Source organism: Salarias fasciatus, chromosome 18 (genome assembly GCF_902148845.1).
Source record: "Salarias fasciatus chromosome 18, fSalaFa1.1, whole genome shotgun sequence".
Classification (NCBI taxonomy): domain Eukaryota; kingdom Metazoa; phylum Chordata; class Actinopteri; order Blenniiformes; family Blenniidae; genus Salarias; species Salarias fasciatus.
In genome coordinates this window covers 27,477,058-27,503,153 of record NC_043762.1, presented here as the reverse complement: position 1 = coordinate 27,503,153, position 26,096 = coordinate 27,477,058, and the positions used below count along the sequence as shown (strand labels likewise).

Below are 26,096 nucleotides of genomic sequence, written 5' to 3'. Positions count from 1 at the left end.
TTCAGACCGTTTCATCAGCAGGGCCTCCTGGCAGGTAGCCTATGTTATGTTTGAAGCTACATTTTATTAAAATTCTCACCAGTCATGATGTCTGTGCCAATGTTGGTCTGTTTTTGAGTTTAGTGCATCAAATCTGGGTTCAGTCACTGATTTATAAAGTATAATAAAGAGAAAAAAAGAAACCAATACAGTAGGGACCTTTCTTTAAAATGCTTTAAGCATAATTTTGAGAAAGCTTTATGGAGTCACTGCAGAGAGGTTAAAAAGCTTGTGGCTCCGTAAGTGTGTGTGTGAGAGAGAAAAAAAAACTGAGAAAGTTGAGTCTGATTTTTAATTTAACACTCTTTTTTTAAAAAAAAAATGAAAATGAATGACAATCAGACTTTTCTTTCAAGATGAAAAACACATAAGAAGAGAATAAAAACTCAAAGTGAAATAAAACATATGATCCTGTGGAAAATAGCAGGTGCTGTTTGAGGTGCTGGTCCAGGCCGGTGGCGGTCACTTCCTGCGGGGGTGTGCACGGCGCTGCACGTGTCTCTGTCTGGATCCCGACGACAGCTTGAAGCCTGAAGCGGACACGGCAGAACGTCAAGCTGATGTCACAAAAAACTACCAGAAATCTGAAACTGAAGGTAAATAAAATACTGAAGAGGACAGGGATGTGTCCGGTCCAGCTGAAGCCACAGAGAGAACGCTGGCTCTTTAGCTCCTCTACAGTCGCTCCCTGCTGCTTCCGTAAATAGAAATATAGATTTTCATTTGAATTTTTAATGTAGCTTTTACCGTTTACCTCTAACATTTATTAGGCAGGTGAGACTCATGAAAAAAAGATTGGTTCAATAGTTTAATATGGCTGATACAGCAAAAACACCTACAACCCTCAAATATAAACCTGAAACAGCTTATAGTGCAAAAAACATGTGAACAAGGTCAAATACATACAAAATGTCAACATTTAATCATGACATTTGTTTTTTTTCATGAATGCAACATAAAATTCAGATTTGATCAATATTTAAAACAGTTATTCTGTAAAAGTCGATAAGCTTTTGTCTCAATCAGACGTGTTTTTGGGGCAGAGTTATTTAGGTCGCGGTGGCGGTTCGAATCATGAAGGCTATAGATTTTAAGCAAACGCTCAGACGGCTTCATTTACCTAACGGCTGGAAGGCGAAGGTGGGCGCGCTGGCTGCAGGGCTGAGGAACGGGTTGAGGGGGTTGACGGGGCTCTGGTCCAGGCCGACGGGAGGACTCGCTGCGAGACACACGGCGGACAGTCAGGTCATATGAGTCAAACGACTCCAGTTTGAGCATAGATTTCCTCGTGACGGCAAATCAAAGCGATCAGGATCAACCAGTGAAGCATATTCTGATAATTCTCGCCATCTCGCTGACAGCTGACCCACCTGTGGCCGCCGCGCTGTGCTCGGCCGCCCCGCCGGCGCCGCCCAGCGCCATGTCGCTCTGCCCCTCCTCCCGCTGAGGGTCCACGATGGCGACGTCCCTCACTGCAACGGATGGACGGAGACGTGAGCGGACGGCCGGCGGCGGCGGCGGCACAGACGGGATAACAGTTTCTACCTCTCTCGTAGATGCAGACGAAGCCTCCCTGGCACACCTCCTGCAGCAGCGCCTTGAAGTCCGCCACGGCCGTGATCACCGGGCTGAAGGTCAGCTTCTGGTAGGAGTTGACCGCTGGCGAGGCCGACGGCGGGGGAGGGTCGTGGAGAGCCTGAAAGTTCTGAACGCAGAGGGAAGGTGAGGGCCGAGGCAGAAGGACCAGCAGAACCAGAACCGGTCTGAGCCGGTACCTGCAGGAACTGGACGGGGTCCTCAGTGCGGGACAGCTCGTCCAGCTCGGCCTCCGTCCTCTTCAGCTCGCCGATCTCCTTCTGGACCTTCTCCAGCAGGCGCTCGGCCTCGCCGACCGCCGCCTTCTCCTGGGCGCTGATCAGCTCCCGCACCTCGAAGCGCTTGAGCTCCAGGGAGCGGATCAGCTCGGTGAAGATGGCGTCGCTCTCCTCGGCCACAGTCCGAGACGATCGCTGTAGGGAGACACGGAGTAGAGGGGTGAGCGTCCCACGACCGCGAGACAGCGGCCCAACAGCTACGCAGCACTTTACCATGAGAGAGAAAATGGCCTGTCTGAGCTCCTGGGCGTCCTTCTCCAACTGCTGGGTCCTCAGCTGGGAGCTCTGCTTCATGTCGCCGAGCTTCCTCTGAGGACGAAGGGAGACGCGCTGGACGTTAAACTCACTCTTCACCGAGTCTTTCCAGCTGCTAATTCAAAAGTTGCTACTTCCCAGATTCTGACAGTTAGTCTATAACATCACCGGATATACAATCAACTTCTGACTGAGGCTCCTCCTTTGGAAATAACTTATTAACATGCTGGTGGGATCAAGGAAAGTACATTTTCTGGTGTGGAAACAAGTAAAAAGAGGTGAACATTTGGAAAAAGTGTTTCTTTTTTTTAACAATACCAGGCAATAATGTCATATTTCAGGCCTTTTTTCCCCTTCATTTCCACCTTTCTTTATGTTTAGTCATAAGGAATTGTTGGATTTTTCTCTGTGAAAGTGCCTTGAGATGACCTGGTTGTATTTGGTGCTATTGAAAAAAAATGTAATTGAACTGTCCTGAATAAAGCTCATAACATAATAACATGCAAATTCTGTAGTTATTTAAAGTGACTCCATCACACGACTCAACTAGTATCAAAAGAATCCTTTCAATGTTGTAATAATGCATAAATATAATCGAATGTCTTGAAATAAAAGCCTTTTTTTGGTTTGACAGGAACATTATGAAACACTCGATCATGGTCAAAAAATCTTTTACTATTTTATTGTTAAATTATTAAGTTATTTGCTTTGTTACACTCTGTGTGAAATGGGATGGAGAACGAGGCTGAAAGCAGCGCTGTTTCCATCATCTCAAAAAAGTTTAGAATTCTTACTGAACCCCTGAAAACCCTCTGCTCTGCATGTCAGGCTGCGCTGTTTTCTGTAAACAACCCCAGGAGTCACATGTACATCTCGATTCAGTTTTCCTACAGATGAAGATATGCACTCTCCTGACAGGCCATCAGTTCATCACAGGACAAACAGAGACAATCCCCCTCACATGACTTCAACCGGCTGAAGCTGTGGAGGCAGCCGGAGAGTCTGGAGACGGTGTGGTTTGTCAGTAACATGATTTATCTCCTCGTCTGATGAAGTTAACTCAATCTCAGGATGTTTTCTGTCTGAGGTCCTGAACCTTCGACTAGGTTCTGAGTTTATATTTACTCCAGTATATATATATATATATATATATATATATATATATATATATATATATATATATATATATATATACACACACACTGCTTATTGTCTTTAATATTGTGCACTAATGACCTAATATCCTGTATATACTATCATGCATTGTAGATGCAGTGCTTTGTTTATCATCTAAACCTGTTTTACTGCTGCAACATGTGAAATTTCCCTGCCATTAGTATAAATTGATAATCCTTTTATTTTATTTTCACTGCTGCAAGAGAGGAGCAAAACAATGTGAAAGGTAATAATACAATAAAAAAAAATTCAGTGACAATAATGAAAAGATAATAACTGGGACTGGAATTTACAATGAAGTTATAAGTGTTTGAATATCGTCGATTATTATGATAAAACATAACTAGAATGTGGCACTCAGACTCAGACCTCCGCCACAGCTCAAATCAGTCACCAACAACAATAAGAACACCGTAAATACTAAAAAAAACATTTTATTTCTCCACAACACAAACAATGTCTGGGAGAAAACCGTTTGTTGCATGTTCATATCTCAATGTGTTTCCTCACAGTGACTGACACTCCGGAATCCCCCTGTTTTTGTCTGTTCTGGATCCTGGTATCCGGAATACTTCCTGATCTGGATCAGCAGCTGATATCTCTTAGAGTCATTGAAGAACTTATACTGTAATTTTTTGCTAAGCCCCCTTGTTATTTATTGTTGAGTTATCCCCAACTATGTCAAAGACTCCCTATCTCTCAATGATAAAGAATCCTTTAAAAAAAAATTCCTGGATCCAGACAGTGATCCGGATCATCACCAATATTTAATGGATTCTAAGTTAGCCCAAGACCCACCTTTCCACAAAGTTTCATTGCAATCCGTCCATAACTTTTTCTGTAATGTTGCTAACAAACCAACAAGCCGCAGTGATTACATAACCTCTGGCGGAGGTAATAAACATGATATAAAACAAACTGATAACAGCCGCGCTGGAACAGGACTGTTGTGGGCTGCAGTTCCTCCACAGGCCGCCAGAGGGTGCTGCTGCTGCACCCTCTCCCCATTAAACCACAGCGCTCACGTGAGAAATGGTCCCTTTAAATCTGTGTATTCTTCCAGTACGGCTGTGAAACAGCAGGAAAACACGGGAACGCGTGCGTGTCGCGTGCGGCGCACCTGTTTGTGCTGCGTCTCCTCCTCCGCCAGCACCGTGTCGTGGCCCTTGTGCTCGTCCGTCAGACACAGGTAGCAGATGCAGCGGCGGTCGGTGCGGCAGTAGACCTCCAGCAGCTTGTCGTGCCGCGGGCACAGCGCGTCCTGCAGCCGCCGGGACGCCGCCACCAGCTTGTGCTTCTTGAAGGCGGCGGACTCGTAGTGCGGCTGGACGTGCAGCTCGCAGTAGGAGGCCAGGCACACCAGACACGACCGCACGGCCTTGTTCTTGCTCCCGGCGCACACGTCGCACTCCACGTCGCCGGCCTGGGCCAGCGCGGGCCCGGCGTCGGAGGCGGCGGCCTCCTGGAGCCCCGTCCGCTTGAAGCGGTCCACCACGTCGGCCAGCACCGTGTTCCTGGCGAGCGGCGGCCGCGGGCTGAAGCTCTGGCGGCACTGCGGACACACGAACACCCCCAGGAAGTCGTCCTGGTCCCAGTAGTTCTGGATGCAGCCGGAGCAGTAGCTGTGTCCGCAGGGGATGGTCACCGGGCCCCGCAGCGTGTCCAGGCAGATGGAGCAGTTGAAGTGGTCCCGGTCCAGGACCACGCCGGCCTCCTGAGCCATGGTCCGGGTCTCTGAGGGCCGAACCGACGGCGGGTAACGGAGGTCCAGACGGAGCTTTCGCTTTGTTTACAGGATGAGACAGTGGTCGAGGGGGCGTGGCCACCGTGACGACAGCGGAAATGCGTTTTCAAAATAAAAGTTAGATTTTATTACCGTCAAAATAAATGAACCTAAAACTTATATATTTGTCATTTACTATAAACTGAAATATTTTAAAATAGTTCGTTTCATTCTTGAATCCTAAAGTAGCTTGTAATCTCAAAAATATTTAAAAAGATTAGATGTTTTTACTTTTTCATAATTATACACATTTTCGAAGGGAAAAAAAAAAGAAGCTTTTCATTTTTTTTATGTCAAAGATGTTTGTTATGCCGCTGCATGAACAACACAGACGTAGTTTGGTGTTCCTGGACAACAATGCTCCAGATCATCAGGGTGGCGTCATTAGTAAAACGGCTGCTAACTCAAATGCAGTGGCCTGGATACTGACAAAGTCACCAAACTCACAATTTCCCAGAAAATGTTTTTATTCTAACAGTACAATATCCGCTACTTAAAGAAAACTCATCACTCCAACACCGTTTCCAGAGCATTTTTAATTCAAAATGCATTGACACAATAAATAAACTTCAGTGCGTGGATATAATTCAATAAATTATAAATAATAAATGGAATATAAAGAGACAATGCATAATTTCAATCACATCCTTCAAGATTCAGTGGTCAGTTGAATATAAACAATCTCTCCTCCAAAAACACACTCAACAATACATTACTTTGGTCGCAAACTGAAGCGCAGACGATAAGGTCGCAGATGTTTCCGAACGCTGGTCGGACGTTCGCTGTGCGTAGGCAGAGGTCCAAAAGTTGCCAGCAACTTCCCGTCGGTCAGAACTCAAGCATTTTGCTCTTTTAAAACCACATGCACGAGGTCCTGGAGACCGAAACCGTCGTGAGGATGGGTTCCCTTCAGGAGTGTTTCGAAGAGTTTGATTTTTTTCGCTCGTTTGTGCAAATAATACTGATGGAAAGAGTCAAACTGATGTCAGTAGTTCATCACAAGTGAATATTAAACGCAATAACTCCCTAATCTACGAGAAACAGGCACAAAATAAATACTTGGGCTCTTTGTTTCATAACATGCATCGATGCTAGTAGAAGATAAAGCTTCGGGGTGCAGTGGTTCACAAGATATAATCCCTTTTTTAAAATATAGTTTTAAACCACTGGAAATATTTCAGTTTTAAATCCTGCAGGAAGTCCAGATCTTAACTTCGATACGTTTTAGTTTGTGAACCGAGGTTTTTCCGTTACACCCCACATCAAGCTACATGCTGTTCTCGAGCTAACTGACAATGAAGATGCGTCACACGAAGACGATTAAACCGAGTTGTTTTCCCCGGTTAAATTGCGATGGCGATGCAAACAGTGGATTTTAGACTATGAGATTCAAGTTTTCATAATGAGCTTCTCTATCGTGAAAACACGCAGCTGCGCAGATCGATGCCGAACGAGACGTAAATGTGGAAATCTGGAAGTCAACTGACATCGTCAACCAAACTGTGTGGCTTGTGTGTGTGTGTGTGTGTGTGTGTGTGTGTAGCTACTGTATGTGGAGGTGCAGTGCTCTGATATGTTCCTTCACTTGTTCTTGTCCTCCAGTCCGCTCTCCGCTCTCAGAGCCTGGCTGCTGGCTGAAATGTAGCTGATCCAGTGTTTGAGGTCCTCAGGAAACTCGGGGCACTCAATCTGCAGGCAAAGGAAAAAAATCATGCAAGGAGACACGTTTTAGACAAACTGAGGACGAGATCTGCATCACATCAGCCCACAACATCCAATATTTCGACAGTTTCACTCTCTAATAACAGATGAATCAGTCGGTAATGCTCAGTAATTGCAGATGGACCACAGTCCTCTGAACCCAGAGCTCACCTTTTTCTTGCAGATGAACTCGATGAGGGTCTCTGGGCTGCTGCGCACCACGTTCTGCCTGCAGAGCATGACGGCGGACACAAAGCCGTCCCTCTTGGACACGAAGCGCTGCTCTAGGTAAAACGCCTTGTCGTCCCAGCCCACCACTTTTGTCCGGATCTCGAAAGCCTCGCGGAACGCCAGGGAGCGGCGGTAGCGGATCGTGGAGGCGCCCACCACCATCCTGGCGCCCAGTTTGCGCGAGCCCATGAACAGGCCGTTTCTCATGCAATGGTGGAAGCGGGCAAAGTCACACTCCCGCAGGTAGCGGGAGTTATTCATGTGGCCCATGTAGTCCAGGTCGTGGGGCAGCACCATGCCGTCGAAGCTCTGCTCGGCCAGGATGTCCCATATCCTGGGCTGGAACAGGGTCTGCACGAAGACCTGGGCCCCCCGCAGGAAGTACCACACGTCCAGGCTGCAGAAGAGCAGGAGGAGGGCGAGCAGCACCAGCAGCAACATCTCTCTGCAACCACAGAACCGAGACGACCATGAAGGATCTGCTGCACATCCAGTACTGCAGGTAGAAAACTATTCTGAGGCCCCGTTTACATGACAGAACAACATTTTGAAAAATAATGCAGGAATTGAAGGATTTCTGATCAAACAATATTCAGAGAAACCTGCTCATGCATTGCTAATCTCACCAGTAAACAATCTCATCCGGACATCTCACAAACACAAAGAGGGTGGAACACATTACACCTGAGACTCAATCCCTGCTCTGGCTGCATGTGTGTCAAAGGATCCACTTCAAAACCTCACTTCTTCTGAAGCTTTAATCTGAATGATCTTTGGCTGAAATACATCACAGCATCACACGTGGAATAGGAACCACCCAGACCCCTGAGGTCCTCAGGAAGAGGTTTACTCATTGTTCCCAGACTCAGAGGAAACAGGGTGACGCAGCTCTCAGTTCCTTCGCTCCTCATCCGTGGTTTCCTGCTGCCACTTCTTTAAAACCTTTATCCGAATGAAGATTTGACTTTAGTCTCCTATTTAAACCTTTCTTAATTGCCTTGTTTAGATATATTTCCTTTATGTCTTCGTGAAGCATTGTGAATTTCATAGTGTCTGAATGGTGCTAGGGAGATAAATTTGCATGAAAGATAATTTTATGTCTGTTATCAGAATTGTCTTCAGACAAAATTTTGAATGTCACCTCATGATCATCGAACTTTACAACCTCTGAAGAAGAAGTAATATTAGTAAAAACATATAACTGTGGATTTTAGTCCATTATAGATGTCGATGATAGATGCTACTTCTTTTTTGATTTTGAACGCATGATGCTCACTTCATGAATAAACTACCTGCAGCTTTGCCCTCATTAGCAACACCGCGGTGGAGCAGGACAGTCTTCAGGCCTGTGCTTGTTTTCCTCTCTGAGTTTGCACTCTGCTGTAGAAAAAGCTGCGGGCAGCATGTTTCAGAAACGTTTCAACCTTGAGGGGAGCGAACGCGAACCTGCTGTCACAGCCAAATCCCGTTAGCCTAGCGGCTAGCAGCCCCTGGCCCGCTGCGGACCCGCTCCGAGCGCAGAGCTTCACTCTCGGTTCTTTTATCTTCCCCTTCACAATCCCTGCAGCGACCGTAACCTCGACATGTAGGAGCTTCCGTGGCGATAAAACTCACCGTGCGCCCTGAAGACTGCGCTACCATCGATGAGCCGCGACTTCCAGAAACCGGCAGATCAGCACCACTTCCGGGTGAGTGACGTCACGAGGTCTGATTGGTCAGCCGGCCGGTGTGGCTCGGTCGGCGCGTTTGAAGTGACGTCTGCTTCTGGTCATTTAAACTTAAAATTAAAATTTATGTATTTTCCACAAAAAAAAAAGAAAAGAAAACAAAGCAAAAAAAAAAAAAATCACCAGTAAGTGAAATCAAATTACATTTTTTTTTTTTTTTTTTTGCTTAAGCTGTTCATAGTTGGTCCAGTGTGTGCCACTGTGATTACACATGAACCAGAAACAACAGGGGTCCAGTTACAGCCTGGAGCTCGAGATGGTTTGAGAAGAAGCCCAGTGACCCCAGTAAACAGGAAGACTGTCACAAATGATTTCCAAAAAAGCATTTAGTTTATATTTATTGCTGTCAATATACAAGGTCGAACACGTCATACAATCGCACAGCTTAGTTAAATATAACCAACATGATCTCTGTAAACAATTAGTGTGTTTGAGAGTTTCACATCTCTGAGCATTTGCCTCTTTAAAGAAAAAAGGCACGCGTGTTCAAGTCATGTAATGGTAGAGAAGATCTCTGTCTTTCTCCCTGAAGACTTCAGAGCCGGTGAGCTGGGTGTCCCAGCATCTGTCGCTCGGCAAGCAATGTCCTATTTGTTCTTCTCCTCGAGTCCGCTCTCAGCACGGAGAGCCTGGCTGCTGGCCGAGATGAAGTTGAGCCAGTGCTGGAGGTCTTCTGGAAACTCAGGACACTCCACCTGCAAGAGCGAAAACACAAAGTTCACTTCCTCAGCTGCTCGGGCTATTAAATTGACTCTACGTTTAAAAAAATATATATAAAAATATATTTTTGTACCTTTCTCTTGCACAGGTGCTGCATGATCTGGTCCGGACTGGAGCGTACGATATTCATCTTGCAGTACATGATCGCACACACCAAGCCGTCTTTCGTCGAGACAAATCTCTGCTCCAGGTAAAAGGCTTTGTCGTCCCAGCTGACGATGCGGCTCCGCAGCTCGTAGGCCTCCGCGATGCACAGGGCCCTGCGGAAATGGATGGTGGTGGCCCCCACCACCAGCGAGGCCTTGAGGGCCCGCAGCGCTTTGAAGACCCCGTTGCGCATGAAGAGGGAGCAGCGGCCCATGTCGCACTCTCGGAGGTAGCGGGCGTTGTTCATGTGGCACATGTCGATGTCCCTCGGGGTGACCCGGCCCGTCAGCACCTGCTCCGCCGTGACGTCCCAGACCGGAGGCTGGAACCAGGACCGCAGGAACACCGCGCCCACCCGCAGGAAGTACCACACGTCCAGGCAGGTGAACAGAACCAGCAGGACGGCGAGCAGCCACAGCAGCCACCACATGTCTGAGGGAAGGAGAAACAGGGAGAGAATGATGGGAGTTAATCCATCAGGACTGGAATGTTCTGGTTTGTGTTGACACAACCTTGTGGTAGAAAGCAGTATTCCCACATTGTGAAGGTTTGTTCTGGATAGAAAACTGATCTGAAGGCCTCACTGACAAAAAAAATGTCTCCAAGTGAAGGAAAACTGTGGTTGTGTTTTGGACGTCCATTTACACAACAATGGTACTGGAGTCAATGAAAATGCCATTTTTTTAGAAAACAACTTCCAAGTGGAACTTTTTGAAAACGCTCTGTCTTTGTGTAGATGGATGAAAATGCAAGTTTTCTGAAACACTGCCACACTAATCGTGCACATCACGACCACAGTGAATAGTTCTGCACGGGCGACTTGATGGACAATGACAATAAAACGTTATTGTCATTTTGTCATATTGTCAATGTAAATGTTTCTGTAGAAACATGATATTTTTATAAAACAAAAACTCAGAAATAACGTGTTTTCACTTGAAATGTTAATGTAAATGGGGCCTAAAGAGAAAATACAGTGCTTATGTGGATGGGAAGTCCAAAACTAAAACTGTGGGTCTCAAAAAGTTTGAATATTTTATAAGATGACGTTGCTGAAATTGCAAATTAATCACAGTTACTTTAATTTAGCGAGCTCGATCCCTTTCAAAGTGAGAGATCTGCGGTCTCGGGTGTATGGAGGCTTCTAGAGAAACACGAGGCTGCAGACTGGTTGAGCAAGAAAAGCAGGCTGCATCTGCAAGGAGAGCACGTCTTCAGCGCTCATGCAGTTCAGGGCAAATCAAGTCTAAAAGCCCAAGTTTGCACTGATTTCCAACACTTTCTTCCAGAATAGAACACAGGAAACAGGTGACCTCTGTCTCAATTCCTTTCACCCTGCCCAACCTATTTCTAAAATTCAATAAATCACTGATTTTGCAGGTAAATTGAATCATGAATCAATAGAAATTAGGAGTGTGTGGGCGAAACTAACGGATGCATGCATGATTACTGAAATCAAAGACATGCAGTTAGTTATTTTCATAAAATAATGTGTCCTGGTAGTGAAAATGAAATGTGTGCAGTCGCCCCAGGACAGTGACCAAAGTTGGTCTTTCCCCCTTGCGGAGCCTCAATTTGCTGCTGAGAGTAATCAGATTACTCGCGGTTAGATATACATGTCAATAACTAACGTGAGATAGCAACAGAGGGATCGACACTCACCTGTTTCACCTGTTTCCCCTCAAATGTGCAGAGTCGACATTCTGGAAGCGCTGTTCACTTACTTCCTGTCAACAAATGACGTCACCAGAAGGGGCGTTGCTGATTGGCTGACCCGTCACTCAATCAACCTGCACGCGAGGAATCACGCTGGCTTTTTTTCAATATAAATTTTATTGTATTTTATAGAAATCTTCTCTCATTACAATTTAAAATCTACAGAAAATAAATATTATCCTACGAAATCATCATTATCATTGGAATTATTCAGAATTTTGAGAGTTCTGCTTTTGATATGACTTTTCACTTTAGGCCAATTTAACATCTTATTTATATGCCTTTCTTTCTCAGTTGACCTCTTACAGCAGGTGTGTCAAATACATGCTAGTTCAGGGGCCACATACCGCACAGTCCGATTTCATTTAGTGTGAGCTGAAATGAGTGAGCAAATGAAGGAGTGAGCTAAAATAGCACCTCAATAACCTCTAAATGGAAACTTTAACATTTTCATTGCTGTGGCACAGAGTATATGTGATGAAAATGCAGATTTTTTTGCAAAATGTTTCAAAATTAGTACCAAAAATGACTCCAATTTCAACATAAAGCTAAATTCTGATGCAAAATGCAGTGAAATGTCTAAAAAAAAAGTAGCATTATGTATGTTTCTATAAACTCACCCTCAAAGCCAGTCTTCATGGCAGCATCACCAATAACTCAGCTCGAGCATCAGTCTTGGGTTATTTTGCTAGTCTCAATAAATTTGTTTAATAAAGAACTCAAAAGAAACACTTTTATTACATATACTCTGTGGCGTAACATCCATTTACAAACCACTAACCCTGGCTCTGGACACACACGGACACACACTGCTTTGCCTTTAGTTGGAATGACAGATTAATGAAGGCTGAGTTCTCAGAAGAGAGACTGAGCACTGCTGCAGCTGATATCAACAACAACAGATGCAGAAATATGATGATGTCCACACTAGAGAGTTAGGGTTAGGTTAAGAGTTTCTTTCTCTTTCTGAGTCATTTGGGACTTCGTGACGAGGATTTGTAAAACGTTGCGGTGATTGCAGCCTTCCTCTGCTGGACTTCTGTTTCAGGTTTCTCTGGACAGATTCAAATGTGTGCATTTCTTAGACTAAAGACCTCGGTGTGGTTCATCTGGTGCAGTTGTTGAGCAATCAGGTTCACATTCTTTCCGTACTCTGATGGTTGGTGACGAAACCAAGATTGTCAACAACAGAAAGTAAACTGCTCAACTGCTTCATTTTGAAGTTTTCATAGTTTCCTCTCAAAAGAGAGAATGCTTTATAATCCAAAACAAAACACAATTGTACACTAAAAATCAACATAAACAGAAAATGTATATAATACATATGGTCATTGTCACAATACCAACCGTTTTGAATTGAAATCTAACTTGAACACTCTGAGATCCAGGCTCTCCGACAGGAGGCCACAATTCCACGTGGCTCTCTCACACTGCAAAAACAACACTCCTCTATAGGCCCATTTACATGACAACCATTTCAAAATAAAAGACACAATTTTTGTTATACGGTAATTCTTAGGTCCATTTACACAAGAACTTTTCTGAAACAAAACTACAAAAACAATGCCTCTTTACTTGAAATGCTGTCGGGCCTAAAACTGCCCATAAAGTTCATTCAGTGACAGATAGTTTTCTTAGAATGTTTATTGAGCATAACTTCAGTCATCAGTCAGTAGTTTCAGCACCGTGCGGTGGTCTCTTGGCTGAAGGGCGATGACCAGAAATCAATCCAGCTCAATCTGAAACCCAACCAAAGCAATCCGGTTTAGATTCAGCGTCTCTGTGAACCCGGATGTTAGTTCGGCACTCTGGTCGGCGGGGCTGTGAGAGGAAACCCGGGCAGAAGCAGAGTCTCGGTTTCTGCTTTACTGACTGAATGTCTGCGAGCAGGAGGAGCCGAGGCGTCCGTCCCATCAGGCGTCTCGGTTGATGTTCTGGACGCTGAGGTGATTCTGAGCAGCCTGCTGGTCCTGCAGGGCGAGGCCTTCGTGGGAGGGGGCGAACTCGGAGGTTGGGGTTTGTGGGGAAGAGGAGAAAGCAAATGTGGCCTTGAGATCGACGTGTGAGTCAGAGTCTTGATGCTTTGTCCCGATGGAGACCTGAAGAGGATGAATCAAGAAGAAAAGAAGTGTGGTGAGCTTCATGAGCCCACCTGCGGAACATGCATCACATGTAGGACTTGATACTTTGATCCAGTTAACGTGGTTTCATCACAAAAACAAACAACAGCACCAACTAGTGGCCCAATATGAAGGTGATTTCCTGACCTGAGCCTTTTTTTCAGGTCCTTGTTGGGCAAGAAAGCTGCAGATGAAGGGCGGGGGAGCTCCAAGTCTGTCTGTAGGGCTTCTCTGAGCTCTCTGAGATCTAGGAAAATGCAAACTCCAAATAATTATATTAGACACAGTGAAATCTTTGGATGCCCCAGACATGACATCTGAAATAAAACTCTAAATTGTGGTCACTCATTAACATTTCAGTGCCACAAAGTCAGTCACAACACATTAATTTTTGGCAACACAATTGTAATTTCATGCCACAAAATTGGAATTAGCGGCCGCGAAGCAGCCATTTATGGCCATTAAATAGCAATTTGAAGCCACAAAATAGTATAATGTGGTCCAGAAGTGGTCACTTGTGGCCACGGAGTTGGAATTTGAGGCAACGAAATTTTAACTTGAGGCCACAAAATGGTAATATGTGGCTATGAAATACTATTTCATGGCCATGAAGTAATTGAGGCCAAACAGTAGTAATCTGGGGTCAGGAAATAGTAATTTGCAGCCACAATTCATACTTTTATTCCAGAACTCATGTCTGAGGCTCCATAGAAACTTGACTGACACATATACAGAATGTTTCTTTAATTCAAGCAGCAGTATATGTTATTGATTTCAGCTTCTGTATTTCCCAAATGAAAGATAGAACATGCTCCTTCATGAGGACGTTTATTTTTTCCCAGAAACCACCACTAGATGGCAGCAAATGATCAAAATGTAAAGCCTCACCTGCGAGTGAAGGTTCAGAACGGCCTGATTCCCCCTGACCCCTCTGTTTTTTAATGTTTCCCTGCAACACACACACACACACACACACACACACACACACACACACACACACACACCGTTAGGAATGAGAAGAAGTTGAGGGCTTGTGTTCATCAGTTGTCTTGTAGCTCAGCATGTAGGAATAAGATTGTCACAAAGTAGGACACGCTGGAAAAATGGGAGGTGGACGTATTCAACGTGAAAGAGCTGAGGGACGAGGAAAATGGATAAAAATAGCTATTATTGAAGGCGACTGGGGAAAGGAATGCGCGTGTGTGTACGTGTGTGTGCGTGTATGTGTGCGTGCGTGCGTGCGTGTGTGCGCGTGTGTGCGCGTGTGTGTGTGTGTGTGTGTGTGTGCGTGCGTGCGTGTGTGTGCGTGTGTGTGTGTGTGTGTGTGTGTGTGTCAGACCACTAAGCGATTGAACAGCAGGATTCCATCATAATTTGGCCTCAAACATTTATATCCATAGCAAATGAAAACCACAGTGCTGTGTGTGTGTGTGTGTGTGTGTGTGTGTGTGTGTGTGTGTGTGTGTGTCCACAGCACAGTGTGTTTTCACGTGCACGTGTTTGCTCGCAGCGAATGGCAGACTCTTCACCCGAGTTTTACAACGGGACAAATGCTAATGAAAGGTGTTTGTGGCTGCCACACACTCCATGGTTCATTATATGAATACACACACACACACACACACACACACACACATACACATACACACACATGCACTGAAGGCTATAACACATTTTTCGTTCTGCTCTCCCAGTGGGACTTATTGTCTTTGTGCTTTAAGGTTGTTGGTTTTTTTTTACAAACAGTGCTCTTTCTCTTGGCCCATTTTCACACCTCTGACAACTTCATTTGTTTTGACTCCTTTTTCCACCACTGGAAATCAACTGCATTTCCACAAATAAAGAACATCTCCAGCAGCTGATGTGAATCTCATTAAGCAAGTTGATCTGAGAAAAAAAAACCCCAAAAAACAAACGAGAAGCCTCGCTGCCCAGACGATGAATCAGCGGGTTTTCACCAGAAGAGGAGAGCAGGGTTTGTTTCAGTTGTGACTGAAGAAAGACGGACACTTGTGGCGACTGGTGATTAAAGTGTTGAAAACACGACAAGACGTGTGTGTGACTTACCCAGCCACTGAGAGTAAACGTCACTTGTTGTGTCTTTACTAACATCAGTTTGTTTTCCATTTGGTAATGCGTGATTTTTATATTAAAGCAGTTTTCTTGTGTCAGACGATGGCAGGTCGGTATAGACGGGCAGTTCCCAGAACTCAAATCCAGTGAAGGTCTGTATGCAGGATGCTTCTTTATATTTCTCCCTCGTCATTTTTGCTGATGTATGTTGTTCAGTGACTATTATTTTATTGCGTTGTGTAAAAACAAGCACAGTCGACAGCACCTACTAGTGGCCCAACATGGAAACTGCATCAGTTGCAGTGTCTCTACTGTGTAAAACGTTTTCAAAACGTTGCTGTGTAAACACGAAAAATTAAAAAAAGACAGAATTTTACATCATGAAATACAAAGAAATTAAGAAATACTCGTGTATCCGAGTACTAAAATGTAATGATTATTTTTCACTATTTTCATTAACTTTGGGCTGCTTAGGATTAGCACACCTTCGTGGTTGTAAGTTTTACCCAGAATCCCATCTGTTGTGGATAACAGGTCGTACTTCTCACTGTTTCGGGATGTGCACAACTGACAGACTTCACGGCGTGTGTGTGATAAATCGATTCAGAGTGTGTGCTTCGGTGTTGGCCCACGTCACCCAGTGAAGATCAGCTGCATTTGGAACCAATTTATGACTTTATGGTTCTATTTAATCGCTGTTTTCAAAAGCAAAAGTTTCTTTTGGTGGACGTTGCGCAACATTTCAAGACTTTTATATAAAAGCTTCCATAAGGCTGAGTTTATTAAGTTTTCCTTTTAAATACACAAACCAGATGTCCACAAGGTGAAGTGTTGTTCCTGCCTTTATCTAGTCACAGAAAAACATTCCAGCTTTGATAAAGAACACAAACCTGGGGAACTGAAGGCGTGGGAGGAGGGAGGCTGTTCAACTTTGAACTCCACCGCAGATGATTTAAGTTTTGGTCATAATGTAAAAAAAAAAAAAAAAAACACATATCAGAATTTGAAACGCTGACTCTAATGTCAGCTCAGAATATTCCATATTTCCACAGATCACGCCTATTTCTGCAGCAGGTAGGCTGACAGTGTGACCACCAGCTGTTCAGCTCGGGCTCCTCAGAAACACTCATATGTTCCTATTTTTAAACTGTTCTTCTGGTTTGTATGTAAAGCGGCCGACAGCCCAGACAGTCCAGCAGAGCAGAGCACAGCGTCTCGTCTCCACATCTGGGCTGCAGAACGGTCCCACCTCTGGAAAAATCTCACTTTTCATTTCACAATGCCAGACAGTGTAGCCAGGTCGCAGACATGAGTGTGTGTGTGTGTGTGTGTGTGTGTGTGTGTGTGCTTGGTTTAAGTGATTGAAAGGAGAGCCAGCTCACGGAGCTCAACAACAGCTCTTGGCCAGACGGACGGAAAAAAGAAAAGGCTGAGGCTGCAGCCAGACTGGGTGAGGAGGGATGTGTTTGTTTGTCTGAACCTACCTGAAGGATTCAGATGGGAGGAAAAAGATTTTTATATTTTAATGAAAAATTATGCAGAATCTGAGGACGTGGATGTGTTTTGTTCTCTTACCTTTATCTCGTCTGTCAGTCTGATCAGTGCTTTGGTTTCTTCTATGAAGACAGACCTAGACCAAAGGATGGAGAAAGATTTTAGGCACATAGTGAGCAATGTCTTCACATCTAAAGCAGCTTCCATACGTTCAGCACCGGCTGCTTGATTCAGATCACATCAGCAGAGCAACGCGGGACAGGTGAGACGGAGACAGGGTGTCCGGATGCTGCAGCGTGCGTCCAGGCAGACCCAGAAGCTTAACGCCAGACAGAGAGGAGTGTGAGCGCTGCTCACTTTTCATAAGGTGCAGAGGAAACACTGCCCTATTTTTCTTTTTCCTCCCCCTCCTCTGCGCACTCCCTCCGTCTCCTTTTACGTAACCATAGTAGATTTTATTCATGCCTTTCCATTGAAAAAAAAAAAAAAAAATCCTCTCCGGCTCTGGTCTGGTCTGGGATCCATTTTTTTTTTTTGACAATGGAGGTTTTGTTCTGGTCTGGCAGAGGGAGGGAGGGAGGAGCTCCTCCAAGGTAGCTCCAGCACCGGCGTGGCCCCGTGAGCCTCAGACAGGAGGACAGATGGAGGGAGGACAGCAGGGACGGCGTGGAGGAGGCCAGAGGGGAGGGCGGGGGGAAACTGAGGGGAAAATGGGGAAGAGGAGAAGGCTGGGCAGTGCCCACAGTGACTCGGAGAGAACAAAATGAATGTCACGCTGTAAGGCTGGCATAATGCAGCCCTGCTGCTCACAGTGCAGCACAACACAGGAAGGTTACTCCTCAAGAGAAGCCTGTCTTCACATACCGGACACTAAAAGCATCACAATCAGACTGTGGGTGTCAATTTATTGTGACATATATGTAGAATATTACACTCTGAGGACATACTTTAGTGTGTTTTGCATCAGTTAGCATTATAGGAAATTGATTTTTAGTTGCAGTTGTGCTTATTTTTCTTGAAAATGTCAGGTTTCCTAAAAAAAATTCAACTTTTTTCAAATTGTGAATCTTCAGTTTTGACTTTGACAAATATTTAAGTACTTTTAATGTCTTTAAAGCCATGAAATGGAGCGAGACGGGGTTCACCTGAGCCGCTCCACCACCTGGCCTATCTCCGTCACGCTCAGCTTGTCTCTCAGGGCCACGATCTGGTCTGCAGCTGTGGACGGGGCTGGACACGGGGAGCCCGGCCTGAGGGAGGCCAGACGGAAGCGGCGCAGAGAGATGAAAACATATTTCACACCGTCGTGAGGGATTGTGTGTTACTCACCTGCTTCCATTATCGGCGTCTGGAGGGCTGCGGAGGCTGGGACAGCTGTCACGGTGACCGAGGGCGTAATTCACCGTCTCCTGTTTGTACCGAGACAGCAGCTCCTCAACGTCTCTGGAAGAACAAGAGCAGGAACACTGACCTCTTTGGATTTTTATACACATGTTTGACACTCTTTTTTTTAATGTTTGCACCTTATCCTGTTGTTGATTTTCTATGTAACTGCACTTTTTTTGGCATACAGGTCAAATTATTATCTCTCTCTGATCAAAACATGCAGAAAAACATTAATCTGCTGATCCTCTGCTCAAATTCTGGCCTCGAAACGAGCCAAACATTAATGCAAAAAGGCTAAAGCGCTAAATTCCACCACATGACATGCAGGCAGCAGGTTAAAGTGCATGTGTCTGACAGGAGAGCTTGACCGGCATGGGAGGTCAAACGTGCCTTCAATGCAACAATGGAGGCAAACAAGGAAAATCAATTGACTTTCACCAGGAGCACGCCCATCCACTCTCGTAAAGTGGCTGTCATTGTGGTTAGAGCTGATTGAAAACACTTGCAAAGTAAAAAAAACACACAATGGAAACAGATAAATACTGATTTTTGGAATAGAGAGAAAGACAAAGACATTTGTATCTCTATCTTGATGCTTTGCTAAGACTTTCTCAATCTCCACGCCGGTAAAGCACTTTGGGATAATATTAATTTAAACTGTTATTTCACTAACGTGTGCTGGGTTCACTCCTAAAAGCCACTTGGCTGATACACACTTGGGATTTAGCCTAATTGAATGATCAAAGGCGGGAAATGCTCGCACACGTCCGCATCAAGGTCAACAGCCGCTCTGGAGCCGACTTCAAAGAGAAAAGGCGATTTTTGCGCTGGCACCAACACTCCTCTGGCCCCGTTCCCACACGGCCGCCCAACAATAGGCTACACTTCTCCCTCTGAATGGGACGTTCTCTGTGTTTTCTCCCCCCTTTTCCTTCCTCCTTTAAATCCGTTTACATCCGAGCCGGAGCACTTTACCGGAGCGGGCGAGCGGCCGACGCTGCAGCCTGTGTCTTGCTCGGTGGCACTTTAATAAGAAGCCTTGCTGTTGTGTGTGTCGCACCTGAAGCCCGGAGGAACGCAGCGGCTGTCAGATTAAACACTGGGCCCGCCTGCCATGCTGGAATAAGAAAAACACCCCGTGCGATTACTCTGAAATGAATCCCTGTCAGGGGAGCTGCCAAAGCCAGCAGCCGGCGTTTCGCTGCACTTTTTAAAACTTCTTTTCAAACGTGAGCGGGACTCTGCAGGACGCGGCGGTCTGTGACAGGCCCGGTCCACGCCAACCAGTGGATTTTAAAGAGTGGAGAGAAGTGTAGGGCTGAGGGGGGAAGGCGCGATGAAAAGAAATACTTTATTTTGAATTAGGAGAACCAACTTTATTAAACATTTGCCAGATACTCCATGTCATTTACGTGATGTTTCAAGTGAACACTCATCGTTTTTGCAGAAAGGTTTTGGGTTTGAACAGCAACATTGTTGAATTGAATGCGTTTGTCATAATCTATTTCAATTATCTGCATTAATATCAGTTCATGATTTCTGATCAGCGATTAGCTGGAAATCTGATTCTTTTCTTTGGAGCAGGAAGTAAGTGTTGTTTCAAAAAGTCAGATTCACTTGTCTTCTAAGAGAAGAGGGAGGCAGCGAAGACCTGGTTAGTTCTTAACAGCACGACAAAAACAAAATCACAATAAACGGGGCAGTTGACAAATTGAAGGGTAATAAAACGCCGAGGCTCAAAAACAGAGAATAATCCATCTGACGTCAGGCTTTAGCTTAAAAGGCCTCAACAAAACCAGAGGAGTCACAAGGCGGCATTCCTGCCCGCAGCTAGCCTGTTGCTAGGATAGCTACTCACTTCTTATACACTCTCTCTTTCACACACACACACACACACTCGTATATCCTGAAAAATATGCTGTGTTTTAGTGTGAGGATGTCAGTACTATCCATCCAACAGAGCTCCACACGGTTTTAATCCATGTTGCTAAACAGCTAGCAGCTAATCTCTGACTGCAGAGCTCACATTCGCTGTAGAAACTTAAAAGCCAAGCAGGAATCACAGTTTTACTACAGCCGCTCGGTGAGAATGTAACTTCCAAAGGACTTATAAAGAAAGAGTGATGGAGTCCCGGGAAAAGACGAGGCACCACATCAAGTTATGCTACTTTAACGCCGCCGCATTCTTCAGCAAACTCATGTTGAGACGCTAACTTTCAGAATCATCTCGTGTTTGTTTCCTGTCCGATTGGATTTCATCTCTTCTTCTTTCGGCTCTTCTGTTGTTGCACAACTCCCCAAAAAACAGCCTGGAGCTCCTCTTTGTCCCCGAGCTTCCCTCCCTTTCTTTCCCAGCTGACATGTGGAGGCATTGGAGGATTTTATGGTTCAGGAAAGACGTGGACAGCGAGAGACTGTGGTGTTCACCAATCAGCTTATCTTGTCCAGGGGTGTCAAATGTAAGGCTCAAGGGCCAAACCCGGCCCACAAGATGCTCCGATGTGGTCAAGCAAAACCACCAAGAAAATGGTGCAAATTTAAAAGATCATTTCCCAACAGTTCAGTCCTCAGATGTAAAAGCCCAGCAGGCGGTCGATCTGTTGCTCCTACCTGCCGTCCCTGCCGGCGCGCTCTCCGAGGCTCTGCAGTAGCATCTTGACCTCGGCCCTCAGCAGCTCTTTCCCCACCGGGGGGTCAGCCAGGGCCCCACGTGGGCCCGGGGTCCCGACCCTGCTGCCGTGCGTCCCACTTGGCCGACCCGCACACCAGATCCGGCGCCACATCTCCGCCTGAGAACAAAGCCCACGTCCAGATGTTATACACCTGCTTTCTCTAAATAGACTTGAAAATGTGTTGTTCTGTCTTTTTACTTCACACGACCTTCTCAGAATATGAGGATGTGATGGAAGATAAGTTAGTCTGTCGACAAGCAGCTGTGGGTGAAGTTTCACGCCGGTCTCCACTCTCTCACGGAGAGTTTGAGTACTCAGGTCTCGGCAAAGTCTGGATCCCATTAGCGCCTTCCACGCACGTTGCTTTCCTCTCCTTTCTGACGCGCTTCAGTCAAGGACTTCACTTCAAAAGAGTCCACTGGAGGATAGTAAACAAGCCACTCCTGCTTTTAGCACGAGCGTGCACACTCACCTACTCCATCATTTAGAAAAGCACTTGTACTCACATATACGCAGCTCTGCAGGCTGTTTCCACTCCTGCTCTTTAGGTTTAAAAGTATTACAGGACTGAACGACTACCGGGCAGCTCCCGGATATCTTTAGACTACCGTGCGGCACAGGGAGCTAATTTCAGACACTATATGTAACCTTCAGTCAAGAAACTTGAGCGTCTGCCAGGAAGGAACAGAACAACAATCACAGTGCCGTTCTGAAGACGCCGGTCATGTGCTGCATCGGGATTGGTAATTCATCAACTAGCCTGAGTTCCAGTCTTGTAATACCTCTGTTTGCCACAAGGTGGTGAAGTGAGTCAGTTCACATGGGTTTCACTGGGGATCAACTAAGGCTCTGCATCAATATGGTATAGATCAGGGATGTCAAACACATTTTAGTTCAGAACATCTTCTGAATAAATTGTGGGGAAAAAAAAATCATTGTTTTTTTTGGAGGGCCAGATTGGAGCCTCATCCAGCCCAGTTTTGGCCCACAGTCCTTATGTTGGACAATAGCAAAACCCTGATGTTTGACTGTAACCCAAAACTTATATAAGAAAAAAGAGTCAAAGCCATTCTATTAGAAAAAAGACATCTCAGTTCCAAACAAGCCTGTGACAGTGGTCGGCCATCATTGGTCTAAATAGCACACTGACTTTAAGTTCTGATGGAAACATGAACACGATGAATTCAGGAGGAGGTGAATTAATAAAGGCGAGTTCTCCGTTTAACTTGCAAAGCTCTTTCTTATCAAGATTGAAAGGAACCAGTGAGAGCTGAGGATGTGGGACGGAGGGACTGTCCGAGCTGGAGGACTGGAGAAGAGGGTGTAATGTTTCCTCTGATCTCTCCGCCTGAGACAATGAGGACTTTGATGGCGGAGTAATGGCAGCGCTGAGGAATGGAGGCTCCGCCGACAGATGTACTATTACTTTTCACAGTGACTCGCTGAGAGTCGGAATTCATTAAAGAGCAACGGGAGAAAGATGTGGAGATATCCTGACGAGGGCAGAGGAAAGACGGAGGAAGGAAGAGATCGCTTCAACGGCGAACGTAATGAGTGAGGAGAAGCCTTCGTGCATGAAGGCTGCAGTGGAATGAGACGATCTGTGGTGGAGAAATATCACAGTCAAGGACACACACACACACACACACACACACACACACACACACACACACACACACACACAGCTGAATCAAAAGCTATGTCTGGCCAACAGTTGGGGATTAGCCTCTTTAGCCCTGCTATACCGACCTCCTGACTTCCCGGGCCTCTTTCTCTTCTAGTATAGTGTGTGTGTGTGTGTGTGTGTGTGTGTATGTCACTCTGCATCTGCATACGACATGAGGATTATTCTTTATTGTATGTTTTCATTAGTTCTTTATTAACGCAAAAAAAGACGCGCTTCACTTGAAACGTGGAGCGAACGGCGTCTCACATGATTAACGTCGTCTGGATTTCTTGGTTGTGTTTGAGATGGCGACTCGTTTCCTCACATTCTTTACAGCAAGGCCTTCTTAAAGGCACGATAAATCATATCTTTTCAAATGATCGACATATTTGTCCACCTGCAATTCCACTTTCTACCACCAGTTGGTGTGGTGAGTCAGTGTAATATATATTGTGATATTAGGTTCGTTAGTGAACGACCTGCCTTCATCTTTCATGTTGAAAGGTTTACAGCTAAAATAACTTACGGATGCTTCGATCTCCCCTCGACGTGCTTCCTCATTGTTCACCTTATGCTGCTGTTTAAAGGATTTTCTCGTGGCGGTTTCACTTTTCACTCCGCCGAGTTTGGCGTCCTCAGAGACGGCTCTGCTCTGTAGGCGAGCGGCCCCGGGGCCGAGAGTTCAGCTGGCCTTGAGTAAATATTGATGTCTGCCTGGCTCACTGTGAGACGTGCTTGAGGCGCGCTGCCAGATAACCCACATTTTATTACAGAGTCTGGGGATTGTAATTAATGAACGTTCGCTAACCTACTTCCACCGACATGAAACCACAGTTTTCAAAGCCGGGATCGTTTTGCTGTGCAATTTTTTGGATTCTCTCTACTTGAAGGGAACTGCTTGTGGATGCTGTGGTGATCTTGTAGACATTTACTGTAAACCAAATACTCAAAAGCCTTAATGTGGAGCGACAGCGAGTGTTGTGTGCCATCAACATCGGCAGGCTTAAGGTAAATTAAATTACAGTTTGAAACAAAATGTACAGTTCTGGCTGATATTTAAAGGCCCATTTTAAAGATATATTTCCTGTTTACTTCAACAAAGTATGGATCCCATTTCAAAACACATTTCAGGTCCTCTTTTAAAACTAGATATCTAAACATATAAACATATTTACACTACAACCAACAGATACTTCAAATATATTCCCTTTATTTTTAAATAACATGAATCTCATTTCAGAGGATGTATTGAAAACATATTTCACTGAGAGGAAATCTCTAAAAGATGATCAGTGCAGAAAATGTGCATAGAAAATATCAACAATAGTATTTTAAGGACATAAAAAGCAGATGTTTCAGGTAAAAACAGTTAATTTTAAAGATGTGAAGGAGAGTGGATCTCTGTCAGTGTGGCAGTGATCACGCTGCAGTGTACCATGCTTGAGGTTAAGTCAAAACTGCAAGTGTGTGACACAAACAGGGGCGATCGATTGATGATTTGAAAAAACCAGGCGCCTCCTCGCTGAACGAAGAGCTCAGGCGGTGAAATCCAGTGAAACCCGTCTCACCTCGGCGTGCGCCTCCCTGTACGAGTCCACCAGCGACGGGCCCAGGGCCGCATGGATCCCTGGCATGGCAGCCACCTCAGCATGGTCTGCGATCAGGCTCCACAGGGACCGGCCCGGGCTGGTTCCCATCAGGACCCCATACAAGGCTCGGTCTGAGGGAGTGTAGAAATACTAAGAGTACCGCATCATGTAATGTAACTACTGTCTGGAGATAAACTAAAACTGTTTATTGTTCACTTTTCAGTTTCATATTCCCACTGAAGTGTAAATATAGAAGTGTAAAGAAGCTCTACTTGTCTCCAGGTTTTCCAGAAACCACTTCAGCACGCCAACCCATAATATCAACCAGTTACAGCCAGATCGAGTAAGAGGAAGCGCGACCACGATACCAAAACGTTCAGGCCTGTGTTCTCTGGACCAGAGCTCCTTTCAAATGGACTGAGACCGAATGGAAAACTGATCTGCGGTCAGATGAACCAACATTCAGATCCCTCAGTGAAACTGCTGACGGAGCGTCTCAGACCATGCTGTTACGGCTCCTGGTCACAGCAGGAGGCTTTATGCACCAAACCTGCAGTATTATCTGATCCATGGCTGCAGCAGCGGTTCAGGTTTCCAAACACTCTGACTTTCATTCCTGTGGGCTTATCTGAGTGATCGGCTAACCTGAAACCAGGGGTCAAACATCTGGCCTGCCAAACCGCAGAGCAAACTCTACAAAGTTCTAAGAAAACAACGATTTCTTCAGAGTAGCAGCCACAACAGAACACTGAGACCTGAGCTGGGACGTCAGGGATGAGCCACAATGTAGAAAACCTTCACAGTTTAAAAAGAAAGGCTATTGTGGCATTATTTCATCAGTCCGGCCCACTGAAGGTGAATTTGGGAGGCTGTGTGGCTGTCAGTTCGACACCCCGGCCAACACGTGTCTGACTGATGAAGACATGTCAGACTTTACACAGGAGGGTTGTTAAACATGAGGCTCCGTCTGCTCCCACCACCTCTCCCACCCCTCACTTCCCAGTTTGTTCACGATCAAATCATTTTATTAATTTCTTCAGAGATAACTGTGATCTTGACTTTAGGTTTAGAAATTATATTATTACTGCATGAAGTCTTTCTTCTTCACTTACCTCAAACTGCTGCTTCCTTCAGTCTTTCATCCCAGAATCTTCTCCCAAATGAGTCGATTACACAAAGTTAGAGATGTAAATAGAAACGTCCTGTTGAAGTTACTGCACAGCAGAGCAGGTTTAGCTCTCAAGGAATTCAAGACAATATTGTGTAAAAATAAAGAAATGAACGAAGCTTCAGGTGGAAAGTGGCTCTCGTGGAGAACGTCTGTTGTTCTGCTGGATAAAGACTCCTGATGATTTTACTTCCGTTTTGCCACAGAAAGGCGGAATGTTCACCTGAGTTTTGTTTGGAGACGGAGAGGCTCTGGTATCCAGGCACGCTGTCCCGTTGCCAGGGAGAAGATCTCGCGAGATTTGACGAGAACAGGGCAGCACTTTCCTCAAAAGATGGAAATGTTGCAAGTTTTGATGATTTAAGGAAAAATAAACCAAAGAAAACAAAAACATCAGGCTTTTAAGACAAACACACGACATCACGTGCAGACAAATGTTCTGCTTTTTCCAGGAGACTGAAAATGCAGCCTCTAATTCATGTACACAACCACTTTACTCATTACTGCTGGAATTCATCAGACAGAAACTGAATCATGTCATATTTCTGGCTGGATAAAT

General features: G+C 45.3%; 4 protein-coding genes across 4 annotated transcripts; all 4 read right to left on the bottom strand.

Moving 5' to 3' along the window:
* Window positions 1-317: 317 nt before the first annotated feature.
* Window positions 318-5,182, bottom strand: LOC115405071 (tripartite motif-containing protein 29-like). The gene is made up of 7 exons (XM_030114511.1): window positions 4,465-5,182; window positions 2,127-2,222; window positions 1,815-2,048; window positions 1,585-1,744; window positions 1,410-1,511; window positions 1,160-1,258; window positions 318-569 (listed from the first exon to the last, which is right to left on the bottom strand). Exons 1-7 carry the CDS (start codon window positions 5,065-5,067, stop codon window positions 502-504), a joined length of 1,362 nt encoding a protein of 453 aa, XP_029970371.1. The 5' UTR covers window positions 5,068-5,182; the 3' UTR covers window positions 318-501.
* A 463-nt stretch (window positions 5,183-5,645) lies between these two features.
* Window positions 5,646-8,764, bottom strand: LOC115405075 (protein THEM6-like). The gene is made up of 3 exons (XM_030114516.1): window positions 8,674-8,764; window positions 7,000-7,504; window positions 5,646-6,816 (listed from the first exon to the last, which is right to left on the bottom strand). The coding sequence occupies exons 2-3, from the start codon at window positions 7,498-7,500 to the stop codon at window positions 6,709-6,711; spliced, it is 609 nt and encodes a 202-aa protein (XP_029970376.1). The 5' UTR covers window positions 7,501-7,504; window positions 8,674-8,764; the 3' UTR covers window positions 5,646-6,708.
* Window positions 8,765-9,103: 339 nt separating this feature from the next.
* Window positions 9,104-11,383, bottom strand: LOC115405074 (protein THEM6-like). Its single transcript, XM_030114515.1, has 3 exons — window positions 11,316-11,383; window positions 9,580-10,085; window positions 9,104-9,481 (listed from the first exon to the last, which is right to left on the bottom strand). Exons 2-3 carry the CDS (start codon window positions 10,081-10,083, stop codon window positions 9,374-9,376), a joined length of 612 nt encoding a protein of 203 aa, XP_029970375.1. The 5' UTR covers window positions 10,084-10,085; window positions 11,316-11,383; the 3' UTR covers window positions 9,104-9,373.
* Window positions 11,384-12,966: 1,583 nt separating this feature from the next.
* On the bottom strand, window positions 12,967-24,477 carry ccdc24 (coiled-coil domain containing 24). Its single transcript, XM_030116035.1, has 8 exons — window positions 24,349-24,477; window positions 21,053-21,231; window positions 18,386-18,499; window positions 18,202-18,306; window positions 17,138-17,192; window positions 14,378-14,438; window positions 13,637-13,736; window positions 12,967-13,468 (listed from the first exon to the last, which is right to left on the bottom strand). Exons 1-8 carry the CDS (start codon window positions 24,475-24,477, stop codon window positions 13,165-13,167), a joined length of 1,047 nt encoding a protein of 348 aa, XP_029971895.1. The 3' UTR covers window positions 12,967-13,164.
* Between the last annotated feature and the right edge of the window lie 1,619 nt (window positions 24,478-26,096).